The sequence below is a fragment of the Vigna unguiculata genome, chromosome 10 (genome assembly GCF_037176805.1).
Source record: "Vigna unguiculata cultivar grain cowpea cultivar isolate G323 ecotype 2 chromosome 10, ASM3717680v1, whole genome shotgun sequence".
NCBI classification, from domain to species: Eukaryota; Viridiplantae; Streptophyta; class Magnoliopsida; order Fabales; family Fabaceae; genus Vigna; species Vigna unguiculata.
The window spans coordinates 14,135,644-14,137,475 of NC_140801.1; the positions used below are offsets into that span (position 1 = coordinate 14,135,644).

General features: G+C 43.0%; 1 protein-coding gene across 1 annotated transcript; it reads right to left on the reverse strand.

Annotated features, from left to right (window-relative positions):
* Nucleotides 1-664: 664 nt before the first annotated feature.
* Nucleotides 665-1,090, reverse strand: LOC146882186 (uncharacterized). Its single transcript, XM_085667312.1, has one exon. It carries the CDS (start codon nt 1,088-1,090, stop codon nt 665-667), a length of 426 nt encoding a protein of 141 aa, XP_085523438.1.
* Between the last annotated feature and the right edge of the window lie 742 nt (nt 1,091-1,832).

The following is a 1,832-nucleotide window of genomic DNA, read 5'->3' on the forward strand; positions in this document are numbered from 1 at the left end:
TGTAGTAGCCTACCAGACCCAAGAAGCTCCTCACCTCTGCAACGGTCTGCGGTCTCTCCCATTTCACCACCGTTTCAATCTTGGCCGGATCCACTGCTATCCCTTGAGCTGATATTACATGACCCAAGAACTGTATCTCCTCCAGCCAAAATTCACAGTTTGACAATTTCCGATACAACTGATGCTCCCTGAGAATTTCCAACACCACTCTCAGATGATCTGCGTGTTCCTCCCGACTCTCAGTATATATGAGTATGTAGTCAATAAACATAACGACAAACTGATCCAAGTACGGCCGGAAAATTCTGTTCATGTACTCCATATAGATCGTAGGAGCATTCATCACCCCAAACGGCATCACCACATATTCATAATGCCCGTAGCATGACTTGAAAGTCGTATTCTGCACATTCTCTAGCTTGACTAAGATCTGATGATACCTAAACCTCAAGTCAATCTTTGAGAACACAACGGCTCCCTTCAGGTGATCCAATAAGTCATAAATCCTCGACAATGGGTACTTATTCTTTATGGTCAACTTATTCATTTGCCGATAGTCAACACACAATCTAGAGCTGCCATCCTTTTTCTTCATTAGTAATACCGGTGCTCCCCACGGTGATGCACTCGGTCTGAAAAACTTCTTTTCAAATAGGTTTTTAATCTACTTCTTCAGTTCAGCTAATTCGGCTAGCGCCATCCTGTACGGTTCCATAGAAACTGGTCCCGCTCCAAGGATGAGATCAATAGTGAAATCCACATCCCTACTCGGTGGTAATTCTGGAATTTCGTCTGGAAAGACATCAACATACTCATCCACTATTGGTATGCTTCTAATCTGCTCAACCGTGCTCTTCTTCTCTCCTTGGGCCACTATCATGAAGCAAATAGCTCCAGCTTCTACCTCCTTAATCGCCTTTTGAGCCGATATCAACTCCAGCCCCAAAGTCTCTAGGAAAATCGCACTGCGTCGTCCGCAATCAATAACAATATGATTGCCTGACAACCAATCCATTCCCAAAATTACGTCCAAGCCCTCAATTGGCAAGTAGATGAGATTCACTTTGAACCTGCAACCCACCACTTCCATTAAACAACCGACACAGACCGTACTTGATGGACGTCCTTGGTGTAAGAGAGGAAGGAGATCCATGGAAGACACCAAAAAGAAGATGAAATGCAGCAGAAATGAAGATACGAGCAAGAAGAGCTCTAGGCAATGGAGGTTTTTGGTGAAGATGAAGAGTAGAAGTGGATCTATGGTATGGAAGGTGGCTAGAGGAGATGAAGGAGAAGGTTAGCCATGTGTGCTCTCAAAATAATAGAAGAGTGGAGTGATCTCAACACAAACATTCTATTAGAAATTTCAGGAGTTAAAATGTACAAATGGTCTACTTTTGGCTTTTATATGTGAGCCTAAAAGCTAGACTAATTATTGGCCCTTAGATCAAGCTTGGAGGAGAAGCTTTAATCATCACCCTTGGATGGTGGCTTGGAGAAGGAGGCATCTTCCTAGCCTTTGGATCAAGACTTGGAAAAGAAGACACTCTCTTAGCCCTTGGATGAAGGAGGCACATGGGTGAAGTGTGGACTTGGCTCCATGGGATGCATGATCCATGAGGTGTAGGAAGGAATGTTGACTTCCACTTAGTCCACCTTTGACCTTTGGTAGCTCATGGCCAAATCTCCTATTGGGCTTAGTCAAGCCCAATTTTATCAATTTAACTACACATTGTTTGACTTATTATTCTAGAAAAACAAGGCCTAAACAATGGCCCAATTTAAATCTATATTACTTCCTTCATGCATCATCTCATATTTTAGAGATTTCT

Excerpts from the sequence above, each read along its gene's own strand:
- LOC146882186 (XM_085667312.1), bottom strand. The coding sequence starts at position 1,090 with ATGGAAGTGGTGGGTTGCAGGTTCAAAGTGAATCTCATCTACTTGCCA.